Here is a 21,520-nt window from a genome sequence, read left to right as displayed (position 1 = left end):
CAGTCATTTCAAAGGTGGCACATGATCACACTATGACAGTGAAAGAAGAAATCCAAGCTGCACTGAAGGCACTGGCGGAAAACAAGGCTCCAGGAACTGATGGGACACCAGTTAAGACATTTCAGCAAACGGATGCAACACTGGAAGTACTCACTCGCCTATGTGAAGAAATTTGGGAAACAGCTACCTGGCCAACCAACTGGAAAAAAGCGTATTTGCCTATTCCAAAAAGAGGTGATCCAACAGAATGCCAAAATTATTGAACAATATCATTAATATCTCACTCAAGCAAAATTTTGGCTGACAATAATTCAAAAGCAGTTGTAGAAGTACACTGATTGACAGGGAGTTGCCAGAAATTCACACTCACTGTCAATCGATCACTTTAACAGCTGATCACTTTAACCACTGTGCCACCAGGGCTCCTCTACTATTTAGCAGGCACTGTAAATAGTACAAAGGAGCCCTAATGGCACAGTGGTTAAAGCAATCGACTGCTAACGGAAAGGTAGACGGTTTGAAACCACCACGGATTTGCGGGAGAAAGATCTGGCGGTCTGCTTCCATAGAGATTTACAACCATGAAAATCCTGTGAGGTCGCTATGAATTGGAATCGACTTGATGGCAGTGGGTTTTGGGTTTGAGTAAATGGTACAGGAGCCCTTGTGGCACAGTGGTTAAAGTGCTTGGCAGTTGGAACTCACCAGCTGCTCTGTGGGAGAAAGATGTGGCGATCTGTTTTTCTTCTCTGTGATAAAATAAACCCAAACCCAGAACCCAGTGCCGTCGAGTGGATTCCATCTCACAGCGACCCTATTGTGATAAAATATATATAACAAAACATACGGCAAAAAACTTCTGAAGGTTCCTTTCAAGTCCCCTCCACAAAACTGGACCAATTTTCTCTTAATGACTTTCTTTCTGCATGTATATACTTACCTGACTTAATCAGTTTGCTTTTCCCTCCCAACTACCACCTCCTTACTCAATACTCTTCTACCACCACTGGCAGCTCTGACAGGGATCATAATAGAGGATCCTGGAAGAGCTAGAAAAAAATGTAGAACAAAATTCTAACTCATTAAAAAAGACCAAACTTACTGTCCTGACAGAGTCTGGAGAAACCTGAGAGTGTGGCCCCTGGACACCCTTTCAGCTCAGTAATGAAGTCACTCCTGAGGTTAACCCTTCAGCCAAAGATTGGACAGGCCCATAAAACAAAACGAGACTAAAGGGGCACACCAGCCCAGGGGCCAGGGCTAGAAGGCAGGAAGGGACAGGAAAGCTGGCACTAGGGAACCCAAGATCGAGAAGAGAGTATTGACATGTCGTGGAGTTGTTAACCAATGTCAGAAAACAACATGTATACTGTTTAATGGGAAAGTACTTTGTTTTGTACATCTTTATCTAAAATACAATAAGGAAAAAAAAAGTAGCTAGTTAGCACACAGATTAGAGAATATATTTAATGTATGTGGACATTCTAGAATACTGAGCGATATAACTATTTCTTGTTCCAACTACCTAGCTAAATGATAAATAACTTCACATTGTCAACATGGCCTGTCACGAAGTAAGGACCCGTGTCAAAAGCTCAATTAGCACTTTTTCTGTCCTAGACCCCTTCTGCTATTTCTGTAGCAGATGAAGAGACACGAAAGCACGATGAACCGGCAAATAAGGAAGCCTGGGGGCCAGCGGCGGAGGCTTCACTTCCGATTGCCACGCTGCACCACGAAACCCAAAAGACCCTCCAGCCCAAGAAAAGGCGGAGCAGACATCAAGGCTTCTTGGCGAAAGACAAAGCCACGAAAAGAAATCGCTCTGAAGAAACACAGCGCCTCGCTCCTCCAAAACTTACCTGCCAGGAGTGGCGTGGACGGCGCCATCTTGTCCCGGAAAGAGAAACCGACGCGTTCGGGTCAGAGTTCACGAGAGCCGAACCCAGCCCCTACACGTCTTCTCAGGCGTGGAAAGGCGAGTTGGTATTTCCGGGGCCACTAGCCTCGGGGACGGTTTACTTCCGGTTTGGAGAGCTACGGGGAAAGGGGCTCTGCCGCGCACGCGCAGCGCTGGCGCTCCACTCTATAGGCGGTGGGCGGGCTGCACTGGTGCCGGTGCGCCGCCTGCTCCCTCCCGGCCTCGTCTCCCCAGAGGGCGGAGCCCGCACTTCCGCGGGGCGGAGCCCGCCCAGTGCTGACGTTGGCAGCTGAACCCGAAGTAGTTCGAGGCGGCGGGCTGCACCGTTCGGCTGTTGTGTTGCTCTTCCTTCCTCTTTCGCTCCACGCTCCCGACGGCGGCGGCGGCGTGAGAAGGTCCCGGCGGCCTGCTCCCTTCCGCCCCCGCGCCCGCCCCGCTCCGTCCGTCCGTCCGTCCGTGGGTCGGCGGCCCGCGCCCCCTGGTGCTCCGCCGCCGCGCGCGCCGCGCCCAGGCCCAGCGGCCGGAGCTCGCGCCCCCGAGCCCCCTCGCTCCGGCGGCGCCGAGCCCACGAGCGGAGCCTCGCAGCGGCCCGAGGGGCGGCTGGGGCAGGTGGCGGCGCCGCGAAGATGGTCGCCAAGCAGCGGATCCGTATGGCCAACGAGAAGCACAGCAAGAACATCACCCAGCGCGGCAACGTCGCCAAGACCTCGGTGAGGACGGAGCGGGCGCCCCCTCGGCTCCGCAGCCCGCCGACCCCGGGCTCCCGGTGCCCCGGAGGGTGGGGGCGCGGCCGTGGGCCGGAGCTGGGGAGCTGGGGGGCGGGGGGCGGGCTTGTGAGGTTAGGGGCTGGCGACCGCCCCGGGTGCGGGCTCCGGGGCCCGGGCCGAGAGGGGTCTGCGCCTCCAACGCTGCGTTTTCCCTTCTGCAGAGAAATGCCCCCGAAGAAAAGGCCTCTGTAGGACCCTGGTTATTGGCTCTCTTCATTTTTGTTGTTTGTGGCTCTGGTAAGTGTGTTTTGGGGGGTTCCCACCGGGTGGGGTGTTGGGTGACGGCTTTGGGATGACGTGGTGACCTATCAGTGGTGAGTCCTACCCACCTGCCCGGAGCGCCACATAATTCTTTTTCATCTGAACCGAAGTATTTGTCCCACATACACACAGAGGGTGGTGCTCCAGAAACTTCCCCAGAAAGGAGGTCAGGCTCTGGGGAATGACCCCACTGGAAGACACTTAAGACCAAAAATTAAAAAAAAAAAGAACAGAATGAGAATCTGGAATGTTTCGGAATCTCATTATCAGTGCTTTTGCAAAGTTGTTTATGAAATTAGACACCTTAAAGTGCACGTCCGTGGACATTGTGTAGGTACGGATGTCTGAACGGGATTTAACATGTACCAGAATGTGAGGGCTTAAGTCAGTGTTGGGTGGAAGATATTTATCGCATAAATCTGGTGGAGAGAGTTGACTCACTGTAGAGGAAATGTACCTGATTTGCAATTTAATGAATGAGGTAAATGTTTTTAGATTTTTTTTTTTAAGTTTGACATATGGTAGGAAAAATTTGGGCAGCCTGCTCTTAGAGAATGGATCCTTGCCTTCCCAAACGGATAAAAGATTGAGTTTCCTTCCTTCATTTATTACCTTAATATGCAGGCTGTTGGTCTTGAAGTAGTTGTTTCGGTTTGCCATATTTCGATGCTCGAAAGTTACTGAGATTTCTGTTTAGTGTTTCACTTTACCTTCCTCTTGAACTTACCGATTAGAAGTTTTTCTGTTAAATGGCTAAGAGCCAAGCAATTTATATAACATGAAGATTATTGAATTTCAGCCTTGTGAGAATAAGGAAACCTGCATATATCTTAAGCCAGGTCTTAAAAGGACAGTTAAGGATAAACCAGAATAATTATGTATTAGAAAAACCTGTTTACCGTGGTGGCTGAATAACTTCTTTCTGAAATGATTAGGAATCTGTAAGCTCTCTTGGACACTTAAGATAGAAAATTCAGAGCAGAGATCTTGAAAGAATTTATGGGCATTTTATTGTTTTGTTAAGGTAGGCCTGTCTTCACTTGTTTTGTTCGTTGTTTTGCCTTTTTTTTTCCTTCCCTGTCTTCACTTCTTATTACAATGAAGGTATGTAGTAGCATGCTTGAACTACCTTACAGTCCTCCAGTCGTCAGACCCGTTTTATTTTAAGCTTGTTTTAACGTTTGGTCTTTCTCTTTGCAGCAATTTTCCAGATTATTCAAAGTATCAGGATGGGCATGTGAAGTGACTGAACCTTAAGATGTTTCCATTCTCCTGTGAATTTTAACTTGAACTCATTCCTGACGTTTGATCCCTGGTTAAAAACAATGAAGTAAAGCATCCTGCCTCAGAGTGACTTTTCCTATATATCGTCCTTCATGTATCATTCCAAGGTTTCTTCACGAGTCATTCCAAGTTCTCTAGTCCGTACCACAGTGCCTTGCAAAAGCACCACATGACTAAAGCAATAAAATATGATTGTTAAGCTACAGTAGTGGACCCTTCTTATTCAGTCAGCAAGGAGTAAGTTTTTCTCCGTGGTTGTTGAAACTGTGTGCAGTATGGCTAATCAGATCAAATCAGTGCAGACCAGGTCTAGGTGTTGTTAAGCCTAATGTGTAAATGCAGTTAGCTTAATTTAAAATTCAGAATCTATGGTTTTTATATAGCTAGGCACTTTATTACTACTGTCTCTTGAATTGAAAGCACACTCCCATATAGGGTCACCTAACCGTCCTGCAATAAGGTGCTTTTAAATGGGACAGCTACAGAGTTAGCCTAGGTTTACCACAACCTTTAGCACCTAAAAATTTTAAAAGGCCTCTAAATGCCTACTGTACAGGGAGATGCTTATAGCCACAAGCTTTGTTTCAACAATGTTTGTATTACACTACCTTGGATTTTACATGAGTGAATATACTCACCTAAGATGCCATAAAAAATAAAAGAACTTGGTGTTGAGCGTTTTGTGATTTGGTCATTACGGAGTCCCTAAAAGCTACTGTGATGGAGCCAGTTCAGGGGAGGTTTACGTCATCCTTGATTTCACCAGAATTAACATATCGAAGGGGTTTACTATGCGAGACAAAATTTTAGGAAGAAAATACTCCTAAAAACGAATGCCTCGTCAGGACATGCTGTTGAGTCCCGTGTGCCATAAGACATGCTAGCATGTTAATAGCACTTTCAGTACCAAAAAAGGCACGTCTGCAAAGTGAGAAGTTACATACTTCGGAAACGCTTTTTCTGTGTTTATGAGTAAAATGCCGTGAGGTTTCTAGATAATCAGGGCAGAGGAGCATCTGGAAGCACATGGATTTACTGACAGGGATCAGTCCGTAGTCTTCCCTTTGTTGTATGATTTCAGAGGGGATGATTGACTAGATTTTCTTCTTACTAATGGTAGGGGTAAGAGTGCCGTAAGGCGGGTTTGGGGTTTTCTGGTACTGGTGGCAAACTGCAGGTATTGGCTTTCATATACTTCGGCGTAACTTGGTGAGCAAAGCCTTAGAGGTGCCTGAGCATGAACTAATGGGAAAGAAAGCTGCTTCCGTATGCTTTGTTGGTTGCCTCGGGAGATCTCTTAAAAATAAGCTGTTTTAAGAGGAACAGAAGGGAAATCTGCTACCTAGTGTATACACAGCATGGACCTCAGAGAGAGCTGATAGCCCTGAGTATGGGGGAGAGGAAGGGGGGAGAAGTGGTTGAGAACGTTTAGGAACTTGACTGTTCGTTTAGGAACTTGACTGTTCGTTTAGGAACTTGACTGTTCGTTCAGGTTGGCTCAGCTGCCCATAATGAAGGAATAGGAAAGGAATCAGCTGACGTTGGGCTGGCAGGTTTTTAACTGCATCGTTAATCTGCCTTTCTCACCAGTAAATCGATGCCTCTACTTGTTTCCTTCCTTGAAACGGTGTCTTGGCTAACATTCTATTTTACTGTCACAACTATAGATGAGAGTTACTGCTCTTAAGTCCATAGCAGGTGCCGTAAGCTTTGCTTTGAGTCAGACCAGTCCATATCAATTTCTCTTGATTATAGAAAATTGGCTTTATGATGTTGGTTTTTTTTTTTTTTTTTTTAATGTACGATGTCTTGGTTAATTTTACTGTTAAATTGCAATAGGTGGCAATCTTTACATACGTAAAACTGTATTTCCTTTGTATTTCATGTGTAATTGAGCAGTTGAGTACAGAGTATGTTAAGGATAGATTATGCATGTTTGGGTAAATGAAAGCTGCGTCTTATCTGATCAGCCCTTTAAAAATAAAGTCCCCTCAATATTTGATTCATTTCTCCTAAAAGAAAATGATTTTACACAGTTCTTATCTGAGTGTATTTTTTTTATATATATATATAGTTAGTTGAAATACTTGTCCACCAAGGGGTTATCCGCATATCGTAATTAGCCAAGCCTGGTTCCAGGAAAAATCACACTCCTTTGGTCTCCCCGGGTTGAGTTTTATCTATCATCTAATGTTAAGCACAGAATAAAAATAAACGCCTTATTGGGGCTGTCTGCGCTGTCCAGTTACTCTGTGATTTCGCTCTAACTTTTAGGGGGCTGTCAGTTATTTCATTGTATCTGTTGGGTTGTATATAGTGTTGCTCAAAGTAACTGATAGGCCTTTCAGAATTAAAGATCTTCCTTATAACAATGTATTGTGACGGCTGTGAAGTGCATTAAAGAAATGTGTGTACTCAGCTGTGCAGGGCCCTGGCTCTTCTCCCTGAGGTTTCTGGAGTTGGCACAGAGGACTGCCGTGTAGAACTGGGTCATGTCCTTGGGCTCAGGCGCAGGTTCATCAACGAAATCCTGTGCTTTAGCATCTGTGATGTTTAGAACATCACCTAATGCTCCGTTTGGAAATTGCCCTGATGCCTGACTTGCCTTTACCTACCTTTTTACTTGGTATTTTATCATTTTAGAACCAAACAACTTTCAAGAGGCAAAAGTTGGCTTCGACAGCAAATATCACCCCCTCTCAGACTTTCTAAACTTGGTCCTGTTCCCTTCTACCCTAGCATTCTAACTGCTTGTACGGTTTTATCTTCAAGCTGGATCAGGGCAAAGGAAAAGAGTCCTAGGGACCAAAAATTGGGCTAAAGGGGGGAACAGCAACTCTCTGAACTTATTCACAGTATATTTATATATATCACAGAACCATGAAGCCAGAAGAACAACTGAGTCCGGCTGCCTCAGTTTACAGCAATAAGGAGGATACAGATAGTAGTCCCAAGAGTCAAGGCTTTTTCCAGTACTGGGGAGAACAGTGAAAGCATGACCATAATTGTGATAAGTGCTTTAGTGGGTTAACTTGCTCCACTGCTAACGAAGTGAAGTTCAAGCCCTCCCAGAGATGCCTAGGAAAAAATGCCTGCCAGTCTACATCTGAAAAATCAGGGTATACTCTGGCCCACATGGAGCCGCCAGGAGTCGGCGTGGACTGTGGCTGGTGGGGATGGCACCTGTAGAAACCGTGGGCATGATTGCGAGACCCACAAAGAACACTTCTGTTTTCACGGGATCTTGGCTTCCGTTTTTAGAAAAGTTCTTTAAAATTTGTTTTGAAGTTGCCAATTTAAAGAAGAAAGTAAAGGGAACTTCTAATGAAATCATAAAATCCTTTTATGAATTTTTTTGTTGGTTTTTTTTAAGTGAATTATGTGACAAATACACTATTGGCATTTCCTGAGGGGCACAAAAATGTGAGGATCAAATCACTAATGTTATCCACTGTGACATATTCAAGAGTAGTTGAAGTCATGAGGTAGATATATTAACAACTTGACTAAAAAAACTGCTGAGGCTGCTTGCACACAACCAAACACATGGGGTTGGTTCCTTGGTTTGGAGGTTTAGGGTCTTGGTTCCATGGGACATCCCAGTTCCATAATTCTTTAGGAATGTCCACTAAACTTACAGCTTTCTGCTGTCATTGGGATGAAACAACTGGGTGGCCCTGAGTCAGAATCGGTAGCAGGTTCACAACATACCCTCAACCTACCTTTTCAGCCTTGTCCCCCACAGCTTCTCTTCAGAGCTGTTGAGCCCTCAGAGTCTATTTACATGTTTCCGATACTTTGGGCTGTCTAGGACAGTTCCTGTGCATTTCCCGACATTAAGGTACCACCTGTGCTCCAGGCCTGGCTTGAGTTTCACCTCAGCAGAAACACCTTTTCTCTGACACCTGTAAAGGGCTTGACTCTGGACCAGTTAGTTCACATTTATGATATGTGGGCATGTTTATTAATTTTGTTTCTTAATTTTTCACCTAGAGTATGGAATCTTTAAAAACCCTTCTTGTTTATTGTTTTCACCTACCCTACACCAAGGCCAGTATGGTGCTTTTATAAGCAAAGTGGGTGCTCAGCACAAATGTGTGGAAACGAGGGCAAACAAATGGCCTAGGATATCAGAAAAGTCTTTTAAGAGACGCCTCTTGTGAAGTCCTCTAACCCTGGTATTGCAGGCATCCCGAGCACTTCTGCTGACCTCGGCTAATGGCCGAGCTCGGCCAGAGTGCCCATTCTCTCCCCGTGAAATAAACTCACCGGGGTAGGCTTGATACTTGGAAATACATCAACGGTGGTATTTGTCCTTCAGTCACATTTGAGAACCGTTCATAACAAGCGTTTTTAGAAAACTAAAAGTGCTTTATCACAGAAAGCTGACACTTCCCCCACACCGGTCAGTCCTGTTGTCAGAGCCAAACAGCCAGGCTTGCTGTTTGGAGCAGGTGCTGTGGGCGGCAGCTGCCGGCCGCAGAGAGCTGCCGCGAACCCCTTTCCCGGGCGCACCATGCGCCACGGCAGGGGCGATTAACCAGTAAGCAAGCTATGCACCGGTACGCACGGGCTTACTTGTGCTTATTTACTAATCTGTAGTGCACAGTTTCACAAAACCCATGTGAAATTGTCCACTATAGTAAGTAAGCACAAGCCGCGCGTACCTTGCTTATTTGGTAATCCGTCGCATTCCAAGGACACCACACAGATGCGCCCTTCTCCACGCCACACCCGCGCGGACCCAGCACAGCTCTGCGCACCCTCCACCAGATCCAGTCCTTGGGAAGAGGTAGGCTTGTTCCCCTCACAACGGGACTCCCCACAACAAGGCTAACCGGCTGCTGCAAAGCATTTAGAATGTGGTGATTTCCAAACCAGATCTCAGACATTGAGCAAAGGAGGCTCCCAGGGTCATCAATAAAAGCACAACCGCAGATTCCAAGGAGCACATGCATTTAGGATTGAGACAAATTATAATTTCCCTTAAAGTCCAAGTCAAAAGTAAACAGAATCCTAGCATGTTTCAGCCTAGCGCCAGGCTTGGCTTCATGAGCACAACCTACCATTAATTATGGGTGGATTACATGGAGAAGGAAGGTGCCACAGAGAATGAAAACCATCCGGAAATCTGAAAGTGGTTTCTGCTTGATAGAGTACAGCATCAGGATGTCTTTCAAGGCAAGACCCTTCCGTTTTGCTAAGCCTTACGTTGAAATCCATCCGAGTTCCCAAGCACATGCAGGGAAAGCTGGCCAGCTGAGTGTAATACCCAGCTTAATCTGCTACTCAAAACGTGGCCCCGGGACGGCTCCACCCCAAAACCAAACGCCAAACCCACTGCCGAGGAGTCAATTTGGACTAATAGAGACTCCATAGGGTTTCCAAGGCTGTAAATCTCTACAGAACCAGACTGCCACATCTTTCTCCCGCGGAGGGGAGCCGCTGGTGGTTTCCCCACGCCCACGTTTTGGTTAGCAGTCATCGCTCTAACCCCTGCGCCACCAGGGCTCAGGCTCCACCCTACACCCACTGAATCAAAATCTGCATTTTCACAGATTCCCAGGTGATTTGTATGCAAATTAAACTTTGAGAAGAGCTGAAGAGGACTCTGAGTTGTAGTTCCACTAAATACTAGTCCTTGGCTTTAAACAAATCCCGCAAACTCATCGGGCTTCATTCTTCTCACCTATAGAGAAACGAAAAATTACCCTGCTGTTTTATGGGGCTATTAGGAAACACGATGATGGTAAAGACTTTAAAAAATTAAAAATACCCTATGCAAAAAAAAAAAAAAAAAAACCCACAACTTGTAAGCGGCAAAAATAGAGACTTCTGATAGGGTGAGGAACCTTCCGCATTGCAAACCAAAAGGAACTGTAAGCCTATATATTTGACTTGGCAGGAAGTCACCCACTGTCTTTTTTATAATCTTGATTTATAATTTTACTGTCTGAAGTTTTGCCTTTCAAATAGCTTCTCAGAACTTAGAGGACTATGAATCATATTTAGCTTTTTAGCCACTCCCCCCCCCAAATGTTTTGCATATACCAGGTCCTTAATTAAAGTCCGTTGCCTCTGGGAAACTGAAGGGAAACCAGAGGGCAAAATGGGGTCAAAAATTGCTCGTCCTCACTGGTTGCCCCTGCTTCAGGGGCCCTTCTGACTGGGGAAATCACCTACAGGTAATGCCACCTAGGGCATGAAAAAGACACCTAGCAAATACATAAAAGTTTTGTGTTCATAAAACTTGTCCTTGAAGAGGCTTGAATTCCTGTTAAAACAAAAATATTTACAGAAAATATATGGAGTTTGATTTCATACCTTTGTTCGTTTAAAAAAAAAACTTAGTTTTACAGAAACATTGCAAAAATAGCAGCGTTCCTGTGTACCTTCACTCAGCTTCCCCTAATGTTAACATCTTATGTCACCAAAACAAAAAACCCAAACCCATTGCTATCCACTATATTCTGACCCACAGCGACCCTATAGGACTGAGTTGAACTGCCCCCTTAGGGTTTCCAAGGAGTAGCTGCTGGATTTAAACTGCCAACCCTTTTTTGGTTAGCAGCGGAGCTCTTAACCACTGCACAAACAGGGCTCCAACATCTTATATAAAACATATAACCACGGTATATTTGTCAAAACCAAGAAATTAACATTGGAGCAATACTACTAACTAGGATCCTATTTGAATTTCACCAAGTTTTTCAACTAATATCTTTTTTCTGTTTCAGGAACCAGTTCAACTTATAATGAGCAAATTATGCCTAATATAGAATTTAGGTTTTAAAATTTTAAATTATGTAAGACCTCAACTATACATAAAATAACATGAGATGTCTATGTGGCACCATCAATGTTAGTTGTTAAAATTTTGCCATAGTTACTTCAAAACTCTTTCTTAAAGATATAAATAAAATGTAACTGATATGACCAAAGCACCGTTTCTTTGCCCTCTGAAGTCAGTATAGGCATTCATATACATTTTTGTACTTTTTAAAATATAATTTATTTTGTTGTTGTTGAAAATATACACAGCAGAACATATACCAGTTCAACAGTTTCTTCATTCTTCCAGGTGTACAGCCATCCTGACCCTCCTGTTTTGAGTTGTTCCTTCTCCTTTAACATAAACTCGCTGCCCCCTAAATTTTCTAGTTCTTCAGTTTGATCCCATAGAGATGGATCTTAAAAGAGCAGAATACTCAAGACAGTCTTTACTAGTTAAGCTAAAATAGTTTGGTTTTAAGACCACTTCCAGGGATATTTTTGGTTTAAAGTTTAAAGATTATCTCAGGGCAATAGTTTCGGGGGTTCATTCAGCCTCCATGGCTCCAGAATTGCTGGATTCCATGAGAATATGAAATTCCGTTCTGCATTTCTCCTCTTTTGATCAGGATTAATGAACTAGGAGGTAGAACAGAAGCACTAAACACATTATTAGGCCAATTAGCTGGGATGTCCCATGAAATCATGACCCTAAACCTCCAAACAAAGGAACCAAATCTCATGAGGTGTTTGGTTGTACATGAACAGCCTCAGCAGCTACTCTTTTTTTGTTTTTGGTCATTCTAAATATATCTTACACAACTTTTGCCAATTCAACTCTTTATAGGTGTATAAGTTATTTACATTTCTGTACTTTTACTACACATGTGAGGAGCCCTGATCATACAGTGGTTAAAGCACTTGGCTGCTAATTGAAAGGTCCATTCAGCCACTGGGAGAAAGATGTGGCAATCTGCTCCTGTAAAGATTAAAGCCTTGGGAACCCTATGGGACAGTTCTACTCTGTTCTGTAGGATCACTGTGAGTTGGAATTGACTTGAGAGCAATGGCTTTGATTTGGGGTTTACTACAAATGTATAAATTCATAAATAATGCATATACTCGTATACTTTAAAAGTTTTGCATACCAAAACCAAACCCGTGGCCGTTGAGTCGATTCTGACTTATAGCAACCCTGGGTTTTGGGTTAGAGGACAGAGTAGAACTGCCCCATAGAGTTTCCAAGGAGTGCGTGGTGAATTCAAACTGCCAACCTTTTGGTTAGCAGCCATAGCTCTTAACCACTACACCACCAGGGTTTCCATAAAAGTTTGCACAGGTAATATTAAACTATATATGTTTTCTTCTGCAACATGATTTTTTCTCTCAACATGATTCTGAGGTTTCTCCAGGGGATCTAATTCGTTAATTTTAACAGCCATACAGAGTAGACCCCTTGTGTGAAAGAATAAACTACATTTGTGTATCTGTTTCCCTTCTGAGGGATGATGAGGTTGTTCACTGTTGCCGTCTGGGATGCAGTTGTTTATACATTGTCTCCTTATATAGATGCATTGTATATAGAATTTCACCAGCTTAGAAGTAGAACTGCTGGACACGAGGCATGTGTCTCTTCAAAAGTATTAAATGCCAAAATTTCTGAAAATTGCAAAACATTGTAAAAAGAAATTAAAGCTGTAACTAAATGGAAAGACATCCCATGTTCATGGATCGGAAGGCTTAATATTGTTAAAATGGCAATGCTCCCTAAATTTATCTGCAGATTCAACACATTTCCTGTCAGAATCCCAGCTGTCTTCTTTGTAGAAATTGACAAGCAGATCTTAAAATTCATGTGGAAACCCAAGAGGCACGCAGTGGCCAGACGGTCTTGAAATTTTTTTTTTTTGGCAACTTTTTTATACATTGAAATGAATTCCAAATAAAAAGCTTTAAAATTCCGTATTGAGAAAAGATTAAAAAGATAGTCCCTTTTGTTTGTGAAATGTACTTAAAGCAAAAAAAAAAAAAAGTGAACCAATGTATTAGTATTTCAGATGATAATTGGGTGCCACCCAGTGTTCAATTTCTGCAACTACTGATCTTACAAATTCTTAAAAATGTGCTTGGAAATGTCTTCTTGTTGATTTCTTTGTGATGGCAACATAAGATTATGACAAGAATGTGTGTGATTTCAAAATTAACATAAACTAGTCACATGCTACTAAAATATGAAAAACAGACCCATACATTGTAATTTCAAATGCAGAATTCTGCCTCCCTTAAATTTTATCGAAATCTAAACATGACATCTAAGTAGCTGGAGCATATACTAAGATTCTGATTATTGTACAGGCTAGTGAAAACTAGGGATTTGTACATAATCCATGATGATTACAGAGCAAAGAATTTGTTGTAAACACTCATTTAATGGGGGTGATGTGGCGACAGAAGGAAAATTACTAACACATTTTCCCCTTTTTCTCTAAACAGCAGATGCTGTGGTCCTTTACCCAAGCAAATTCTGTTACAACAATAGAACAAAGTGGGTTTAACATTTGACTCAAGATAATTCATCATCAGTTTAAAAAAAAACTTTAAAATACACATCAAAGAAAATCTGCCTTAACAAACTTCACCCATGTTAATGAGGTCTTAATCAGCTTCGGGGATCTTGACCATAACCCAAATTGTGCAACAATCATCAGAAAAATTGGAATGTAAGATGTTGAGTTCAATTAAGATATCCTCAATGCTTGCAACAGGGAACCAGAGAGGTTAATCTGTAAATGACATCAACATCAGAACAGTAAAACGGAATAAATGGTATAGGCACAGAACTCTCTAAGGGAGAGGAAGGCAAGGTGATACCAAGTAATAACGGACTGGTTCAAACCTAGGAAGATAAGGGTAAATTTCAAGGTAACCACAAAGAAAGTTAACAAACCTATGCATCAAAATAAAGAAGAAAAACATAAAGGCTCAATAAAAACAAAATCTACAAAAACAAAAGAAATGAAAAAGAAACCCACAAACAAAAGGAACTCAGCACAGGACATCATGCTGAGGGAAATAAGTCAATCACAAAAGCACAAATATTGTATGAGACGACTACTGTAAAAATTCATGAAAAGGTTTACATACAAAAAGAAGTAATATTTCATGGTTATGAGGAGGAGAGGGGTGGGGATGGAAAAACACTTAATAGACGAAAGGTAAGTAGTAACTTTGGTGAAGGGTAAGACAGTGCACCATACTAGGGAAGGCAGCACAACCTACACAAGGCAAGGCCATGGCAGCTCCATAGACACATCCAAACTCCCTGAGGGACCGAATTGCTGGGCTGAGGGCTGTTGGGACGACGGTCTTGGGGAACATCTAGCTCAATTGGCATAACTTAGTTTATAAAGAAAATGTTCTACATCCTACTCTGGTGAGTAGCGTCTGGGTTCTTAAAAGCCTGTGAGCAGCCACTTAGGATACCCCACTGGTCTCACCCCTTCAGGAGCAAGGAAGAATGAAGAAAACTAAAGATACAAGGGAAAGATTAGTCCAAAGGACTAATGGAGCACACCTACCATGGCCTCCACCAGACTGAGTCCAGTACAATGAGATAGTGCCCGGCTACCACCACTGACAATAGAGGGTCCCAGACACAGCTGGAGAAAAATGTAGAACAAAATTCTAACTCAAAAAGAAAGACCAGACTTGCTGGCCCGATGGACACTGGAAAGACCCTGAGAGTACGGCCACCAGACAGCCTTTCAGCTCAGTAATGAGGCCGCTCCCAAGGTTCACCCTTCAGCCAAAGATTGAGCAGGCCCATGGAACAAAACAAGAATAAAGGGATGCATCAGCCCTGGGCAGGCACTGGAAGGCAGGAGAGAACAGGAAATCTGGTAATAGGGAACCCAGGATTGAGAAGGGAGAGTGTTGACATGTCGTGGGGTTGTTAACCAATGTCATAAAACAATGTGTATACTAATTGTTCGATGAGAAACTAGTTTGTTCTGTAAACTTTCATCTAAAGTTCAATTAAAAAAAAAAAAAAGATATCCTCAATGCATTCAGCATCATCTCTAATGTCATCAAACCAGATTTTGGCATGATCTCCTGGGACAAATGTAACCTGCATAGATTGTCCTGGAAGTTCACTAGATGGCTTCAGATGTCCAGCTTCATCAGCAATGTAGTGTAAAATTGCATCGGTTTCAAAGTCCAGTAGCTTTGTGGACCCATCGATATAATATCAGAGATCTTTATCCAAACTCATTTTCTCAGTTTTCTTCTGACCATCAAAACACGTTGCTTCTACTTGTCCATTTTTCAATGTTCAGATTACCTGGGCCTGCTGGCTCATTCTCCATGAACATGGCCTATTCTCTGTGAACATTCTCTTATCTCAGATTTGTTCTCATCCTTACCAGTGCCTCTATTTTTACCATCATCCTTGGCCATGGCTTAGGTGGAGCCCTGGGTCCCCCACTCCCTGCTATGCTCCACACACCCTTCCAGGAAGGAGATGGAGGCCTGTTTGAGAGAGCGTTTGGTTAAAGTTTCCTTGTTACCCTTTCTCCCCTCTACTTTTTTCTATTCTCTCAGTGAACACCCTTTAAACTTAACCAGGTATGTTTGAGGAAGTTTAAAATTAATCTTTATGTCTACCTTCTTCCTGAACAAAAACCTTCCAATGCTCATTTCAATCATCTCTTTTCCACGTATTGTTAATTTGTCTAGTTTTTTTGCCTCCCAATTACCTATGATTATTGTTGCTGTTTTATGAGCATGTGCTTTTTCACATTTCTTCATATTTACTCATTTCTTTGCTTGCCATTCCTTCTTACATCTCATTCCTTCTGGGTTCAATTTCCTTGTTCCTAAAGAACATCCATTGGAGCCCTGGTGGCGCAGTGGTTAAGAGCTTGGCTGCTAACCCAAAGGCCGGCAGTTCGAATCCACCAGCTGCTCTTTGGAAACCCTATAGGGCAGTTCTACTCTACCCTACAGGATCACTATGAGTTGGAATCAGCTTGGTTTCTTTTAAAGAACATCCATCAGTACTTCTCTCAGCAACATCCAACACCAAAAACCAAACCCAGTGCCGTCGAGTCAATTCTGTCTCATAGCGACTCTATAGGACAGAGTAGAACTGCCCCAAAGGGTTTCCAAGGAGTGCATGGTGGATTCAAACTGCCGACCTTTTGGTTAGCAGCCATAGCTCTTAACCACTATACCACCAGGGTTTCCTCAACATCAGTGAGTGATAAATTCTTTCTGTCTTTTTGTTCGTTTATATGAAAATGTTTTTATTTTCTTCTTGAAGGAGCTGGGTATTGATTTGTGAATTGGCAATTATTTCCCCTCAGCAGTTGGGAGGTGTTATTTCATTGTCTCCTGGCCTCTCTATTATAGTGAAACCTGTGAGAGCTGGAACTCGACAGGACTGCCTTGTTTTTCTGGGTCTCGCAAGTTTTCCGCCTTTGACAGGGGGCAATTATATCACTTGTCTATCGCTCCTTTTAGTGGAAAATATTTCAGTTTTCCTTCTCTGACAGATTTCTGCCCTACACAGCTTCTGGCTTTCACAGGTTTTACAGAATTAAACCTGCTGTCACTGAGTGGGTTCTGATTCGTGGTGGCCCCGTGTATTACAGAGTAGAGCTGTTCCATCGAGTTTTCCTGGCTGTAACTTTACAAAAGCAGATCACCAGGCCCTCCTTCAGTGGTTCTGGTGAACGGACGTGAACCTTTAGGTCAAGCGCAAACCAGTTGCACCACCCAGGTACCTTGGACTTTTCTCTGTTACTGCTGATATAAAATCAGCTGTTAGCTTAATTATCCTTTGTTTCTGAGTAATATCTTTTCTCTCAGGATTCTTTTAAGACTTACCCTGTTTTTGGTGTTTTTCAGTTTCACTGAGGTGTACGGAGTAGTGGATTTGTTTGTCTGTGTCTGATTTGAACCCCAGAGATCCTTGAATCTGAGGATTTACGTTTTTCACCAGGTCTGGAAAAAATTTAGCCACTTACCTCTTCGAATTTCATTCTCCTAATTATCTTCATTCTTTCCTTTCTGAATTCCTAATCCAAATATGTTTAACCTTCTCACCCTGTTTCCTCTCTCCTAGTCTCTGTCATGACCTCTTTTCTTTAATTCCCTGTGGTATTTTGGGGCATTAAAAAAAAGAAATCTCTCTTCTAGCTTGATACTTCTCTCTTTAATTTTGTTTAATGGGTTGTTTGTTTCTTTATTGTATTTTTTTTATTTCAATAACTATTTTTCACTTTTAAAATTTTGATTAAAAAAAATTTTTTTTTTCTTGCCAAATATGCTTGTTTTGAGTTCCGCCCCCCCATAGGACCTTGTTGTTTTCTTTGGTTTTGATTTTTTCTAATGTTTTTAAACTTTTAAAAATACTTATTTTATTCTCTCTGATTGTCTTCTTAACTCAAGATCAGGTAGTTGTGTTCACTGACACTTACTTATATGGTGGGATATTTCCCACATGTCATGGTTTGAATTATGTCCCCCCAAAAATGTGTGTGTCAATTGGGCTGAGCCATGATTCCCAGTATTGTGTGGCTGGCCTCCATTTTGTGATTGTAATTTTATGTTGACAGGATTAGGGTGGGATTGTAATGCCACTTTACTCGGGTCACCTCCCTGATCCAAGGTAAAGGGAGTTTCCCTGGGGTGCGGCCTGCACCACCTTTTATCTCTCAAGAGATAAAAGGGAAGCAAGCAGAGAGTTGGGGACCTCGTACCACCAAGAAAGCAGCACCAGGAGCAGAGCGTGTCCTTTGGACCCAGGGGCCCTGCACCTGACAAGCTCCTTGACCATGGGAAGATTGATGACGAGGACCTTCCCCCAGAGCTGACAGAGGGAGAAAGCCTTCCCCTGAAGCTAACACCTTGAATTAGGACTTTTAGCCTACTTTACTCTGGGGAAATAAATTTCTCTTTGTTAAAGCCATCCACTTGTGGTATTTCCGTTATGGCAGGACTAGATGACTAAGACACCATGCTTTAACAATTTTTACAGTAAACTCACCTTTAGTGGGGGCTTGCATTTTCTGTGAAAATTGTGGCCTGAGCTGTGGAAACACTCTTGCATAGAAGAGCACTGGCGTCTACAAGGAGCCCCAGCGTTTCACTAAACTCACACCATTTTATGTTAATTTCTCAGTTTGGGGATAGGTTGGAGTTCCCGAGCCAAGAAATTCTTACAACAAACCTGGGTGAGGTGTTAGGCCCAGGGCTCTAAAGTTCTCAAAAGAGATCTGTTTTAAATCCAGAGTCTGGAACAGGGACAGAAGGATTCCTTGACGTCCCCCTGACTTGGTGGACACATCTCATTCTGGTACATTCTTTCGCTGAGGGTTAGACCTTCAAAGGCCTCCATTTATTTACGTCCACCTCCTTACATCTTGTGGAATCAAGGTTTTATTTTCAGTACCTTTGCTGCTTCTAGGACAGCTACAGGATTAGCTCCTGTGCTTACTGCTTCAGTCGTCCAGTCCTTCTTCATTTTGGCACTTGGGGGATCCTTCTTTCTAACTTGTGAGGTTAGCTACCCCATTTGTTATGGATTGAATTGTGTTCCCCCAAAATGTGTATCAACTTGGCTAGGCCACAATTCCCAGTATTGTGTGGTTGTCCACCATTTTGTCATCTGGTGTGGTTTTCCTATGCGTTATAAATCCTAACCTCTATGATGTTAATGAGGCAGGATTTGAGGCAGTTATGTTAATGAGCCAGGACTCAATCTATAGGATTAGGTTGTATCTTGAGTCAATCTCTTTTGAAAAAGAAAAGAATCAAGCAGAGAGGAGAGAGACCTCATACCACCAAGAAAGAAGCACTGGGAGTGGAATGCGTCCTTTGGACCTGGAGTCCCTGTGCTGAGAAGCTCCTAAACCAGGGAAAGATTGATGGCAAGGACCTTCCCACAGAGCTGACTGAGAGAGAAAAACTCCCCCTGGAGCTGGAGCCCTGAATTTGGACATCTAGCCTCCTAGACAGTGAGAGAATAAATTTGTTTGTTAAAGCCATCCACTTGTGGTATTTCTGTTATAGCAGCACTAGATAACTAAGACTAAATAAGAAGATGATTGTTACAGTTTACTTGAAAATTCTTCTTCGAATTAAAGTGTAGACTTTCCTAGTCCTCTGTCTTATTGGAATTTGGAGGCTTGAGCCTGTTAAAAGATAATTTTTTTTTAAAGGGTAAAGTCATAACTAAAATTAATATGTGTTAAAGATTTTATTTAACTCATTATTAATGAAGGAACTGGTAAGATGTTACAACCAGTTCCGTGGAGAAGTCAAAGAAACACAAATTTATGTGGAGTAAAGGAATGTTGAAGTGAAGTTAGGAATGGATAGAGAAACTGGCTTTTTCCATCGGGAGGAAAAGAGGCAATTGACTCTCCATCAGACAATTTATTTGCATGTGTATAAACAAGAATTATTTTGCAACATAATTACTTATCTGTAATTTACAGAGATGTGAAGTAGCTGAAAGACAATGAAAGGCTACAATTAGATAACCCAAATGGGCCAGCTCTAAACACTGCATAATTTTCCACTGGAGACACCAGTAATCTTTTTCGCTATTTCTAAATGCCCTGATAACTTTCAATTTTTAAGTAATTTTTCAGAGAAGCCTTGGAAATTTTTTTATTTTCAAAATGGAAGAAAGGACAATTTTCCCCTTTATCTTTTGCTCAGTTGAGGAACCTAATTTGGAAGCAGGTGTCTCAGGCTGGGTTCTCTAGAGGAGCCAAACCAGTAAGGCGTGTGAATATATAGAGAGATTTATATCAAGGAAAAGGCTTACAAGACTGTAGAGGCTGGAACATCCCAAGCCCGTGGATCAGGATAGAGGCTTTTCCTGATTCACGTAGCCGCAGGAGCTGGCAAACTCAAGACTGGCAGGTTGAAAAACAGGGCTTTTGCTTACAGACTGTGAAGATCAAGGTTTGCGGGACAGAAAACCCATTCTCTACAGAGCTACTTCAAAGAGCTCCTTGTAAAGCATATTTTGGAAACCACTACAGGAGTTTGAAAGATGGAAATTGCATTCAGGATTTTCCTTTAAATTCACAGCGGGCCTGACATCAGTGCCCTACTTAAAAACCATCAATATGAGACCTTTCATTCAAAGCAAAGGTGAGAGGATAAGGGGGCAGAGGAGCTAGAGTACTGGAAAGGGAACAAACTGAACACAATTAAAGAGAATGTTGACACATTGTGATAAATATAACTAATGTCACTGAACAATTTGTGTGGAAATCATCAAATGGGAACCTAACTTGCTGTGTAAACTTTCACCAAAAACTCAATAAAATATTATTAAACAAGCAAAACAAAAAGAAAAAACAGCAGTGGAGCCAAGAGCAGCTTGGTGTGGTCTGCAGGTGCCCACCACCACCAGACAACTGCCAAGGGGGTGGGGGGCCATGGTGCTTCACCATGCCCCCCCCAAAAAAAAAAATCAGGGTGGGGCCTTATCACTCTTGTTCCTAGGAAGGAAGATTAAGCAGATGTTGCTCTCATTTTACTACAAGGCTGAAGGCACTCTGGGGACAGCCTCACATGGCCAGCCCAGAGAATGGGATTAAAGGAGTTAGAGGGATGAAATAAAGTTGGGTGGGATGAAAGGCAGGAAAGATGACCTCTTCTTCCGGTAATGGGCAAGTAGCAAAGTCTGTTTTTCACTGATGTCAAAGAAGAAAATCTTAATGGTCTGACTGAGACTAGAAGGACCCTGGAGGTCATGGTCCCCAGACCTTCTGTTAGCCCAAGACAGGAACCATTCCCAGAGCCAGCTCTTCAGACTGGGATTGGACTGGACTATGGGATAGAAAATGATACTGGTGAAGAGTGAGCTTCTTAGAACAAGTAGACAGATGAGACTGTGTGGGCAGCTCCTGTCTGGAGAAGAAATGAGAGGGCAGAGGGGGTCAGAAGCTGGCCAAATGGACATGAAAAGGAGAGAGTGGAGGGAAGGAGTGTGCTGTCTCATGACAGGGACAGCAACTAGGAGTGCATAGCAAGGTGTATGTAAGTTTTTGTATGAGAGACTGACTTGGTTTGTAAACTTTCACTTAAAGCACAATAATAATAAAAAAAAAAACCAAGAAAATCTAATATTCTGTTAGGAGGGAAAGAAAAGGAATTTTATTGAAGAATAATAATACAGCTCGAGCTGGACAGCACTAAGTAAAAATACAAAGCGATCTACTGTCTCTATCGAATTAGAGGTTTTTATGCTTCCAAAAGGTCACATATGGGCCACCATGAGTCAGCGTCAACTCAAGGACAAATAACTGCAGCAGTAGGTGTGAAGTGGTATCACGTTGTCTTGATTTGCATTCTCCTGATGGCTAACAATGTTAAGCATCTTCTCAGGGGTTTATTGTCATTTTTATATCTTCTTTGGAGAAATGTCTATTCAGATTCTTTGCCCATTTTTAAAAAATGGGTTATTTGTCTTTTTATTATTGAGTTGTAA

General features: G+C 42.7%; 2 protein-coding genes across 2 annotated transcripts in view; one reads left to right on the top strand and one right to left on the bottom strand.

The window, feature by feature from the left end:
* Positions 1-1,978, bottom strand: part of EIF2A (eukaryotic translation initiation factor 2A) — a 35,142-nt gene extending 33,164 nt beyond the window's left edge. The window contains exon 1 of the mRNA XM_010595957.3: positions 1,863-1,978. Within this exon, the coding sequence (XP_010594259.1) occupies positions 1,863-1,890 (28 nt within the window). The 5' untranslated portion in view covers positions 1,891-1,978. The remainder of the gene's footprint in view (positions 1-1,862) is intronic.
* Positions 1,979-2,469: 491 nt separating this feature from the next.
* Positions 2,470-4,909, top strand: SERP1 (stress associated endoplasmic reticulum protein 1). The gene is made up of 3 exons (XM_064275594.1): positions 2,470-2,631; positions 2,850-2,925; positions 4,150-4,909. Exons 1-3 carry the CDS (start codon positions 2,548-2,550, stop codon positions 4,188-4,190), a joined length of 201 nt encoding a protein of 66 aa, XP_064131664.1. The 5' UTR covers positions 2,470-2,547; the 3' UTR covers positions 4,191-4,909.
* Positions 4,910-21,520: the final 16,611 nt, after the last annotated feature.

This window comes from Loxodonta africana, chromosome 23 (assembly GCF_030014295.1).
Source record: "Loxodonta africana isolate mLoxAfr1 chromosome 23, mLoxAfr1.hap2, whole genome shotgun sequence".
In the NCBI taxonomy this organism is placed as follows: Eukaryota; Metazoa; Chordata; class Mammalia; order Proboscidea; family Elephantidae; genus Loxodonta; species Loxodonta africana.
Note: the sequence above shows the minus strand (reverse complement) of the source record. Positions and strands in the feature narration are given on the sequence as shown.

Bases quoted from the DNA above. Each gene is read 5' to 3' on its own strand.
- SERP1 (XM_064275594.1), top strand. From the start codon at position 2,548: ATGGTCGCCAAGCAGCGGATCCGTATGGCCAACGAGAAGCACAGCAAG. The intron at 2,632-2,849 runs GTGAGGACGGAG...TCCCTTCTGCAG, and splicing joins GCAACGTCGCCAAGACCTCG to AGAAATGCCCCCGAAGAAAA. The intron at 2,926-4,149 runs GTAAGTGTGTTT...TTCTCTTTGCAG, and splicing joins TTTTGTTGTTTGTGGCTCTG to CAATTTTCCAGATTATTCAA.